This window comes from Triticum dicoccoides, chromosome 6B, assembly GCF_002162155.2.
Source record: "Triticum dicoccoides isolate Atlit2015 ecotype Zavitan chromosome 6B, WEW_v2.0, whole genome shotgun sequence".
NCBI classification, from domain to species: domain Eukaryota; kingdom Viridiplantae; phylum Streptophyta; class Magnoliopsida; order Poales; family Poaceae; genus Triticum; species Triticum dicoccoides.
The window spans coordinates 295601633-295602588 of NC_041391.1; the positions used below are offsets into that span (position 1 = coordinate 295601633).

At 54.5% G+C, this 956-nt stretch overlaps 1 protein-coding gene across 1 annotated transcript in view; it reads right to left on the reverse strand.

Moving 5' to 3' along the window:
* Positions 1-298, reverse strand: part of LOC119325792 (28S rRNA (cytosine-C(5))-methyltransferase-like) — a 6131-nt gene extending 5833 nt beyond the window's left edge. Inside the window, exon 1 of the mRNA XM_037599520.1 lies at positions 4-298. Within this exon, the coding sequence (XP_037455417.1) occupies positions 4-274 (271 nt within the window). The 5' untranslated portion in view covers positions 275-298. The remainder of the gene's footprint in view (positions 1-3) is intronic.
* Between the last annotated feature and the right edge of the window lie 658 nt (positions 299-956).

The following is a 956-nucleotide window of genomic DNA, read 5'->3' on the forward strand; positions in this document are numbered from 1 at the left end:
TACACTTGAGGGTCTGACAGACGAGGGCGAAGGTGGCGCGCTTGTTGCGTACGGAGGGTGAGAAGACGAGGGACTTGATGGATCCCCCGGAGCGCTTGGAGGCGTCCCCGCGTAGCACGCGCCGGAGCACCGTGGCCGCCTCGCGCCGCGCGAAGAAGGCCGCTCGCTCCCCAGCGTCGCGGCTCGCCATCCACCGCCCCGGCTGGCGTGGCGGCGGCCGGCTCTGCCCGGCCTTCGCGGGAGCGTGGCTGCGATTCTTAGGCGGCGGCGGCATGGCTGCCGAGTTGCGGGTTCTGGGTTTTAGGTAACGGTAAGCGTCCGGAAAGAATTGCGATTGCTGGGTTTTATGGTGCGCGGCCAAAATCAAGTCAGGTCCAGAAAAGGGAAATAAATATCAAAATGCTCACTTCTAATCTAAAAGGAGTGCAGTTCATGAATACATTCCTGAATTTTTTTGGAGCTTCAAAACTTCATTTGTTTTTGTTTACTTCACACGTTAGTTTTGGGTGTGCTACGCATCAGCTGGGTCATGTTTAGAAAAAATCTGCCGCCTTCGTAGCCGTTGGATGGCGAGCTCGGCAGCCATCCTTCTTCGCGTGAGTGTGCACCAGCCTTTGCAGCAAGGCTCATGTTGCGCTCGGCACTTTGCAACACGAGACTTGTTGTGCTCCCGCCGAACCATTTTTTCTTTAAAACAAGGCATGTGAGAAACAAGAACTTTGTTGTAGAAACTTCATTGTTGCCCCTTTGCAACAAACATAGTGTTGCGCTCGGCCCTATGCAACAAGAGGCTTGTTGCAGAAAACTAAATCCCCTTTGTCGTTCCCCGCCTTAATTTGTAACAGTATCGTTGTTACAGAAACTCGTCTCTGACCTCTTGATGGACGTGACGGTGGTGCTGGAGGCCGGGACGTGGAGGCCCAAAGAAGGATGCAAACATTGTTGGTGGCCGGCCT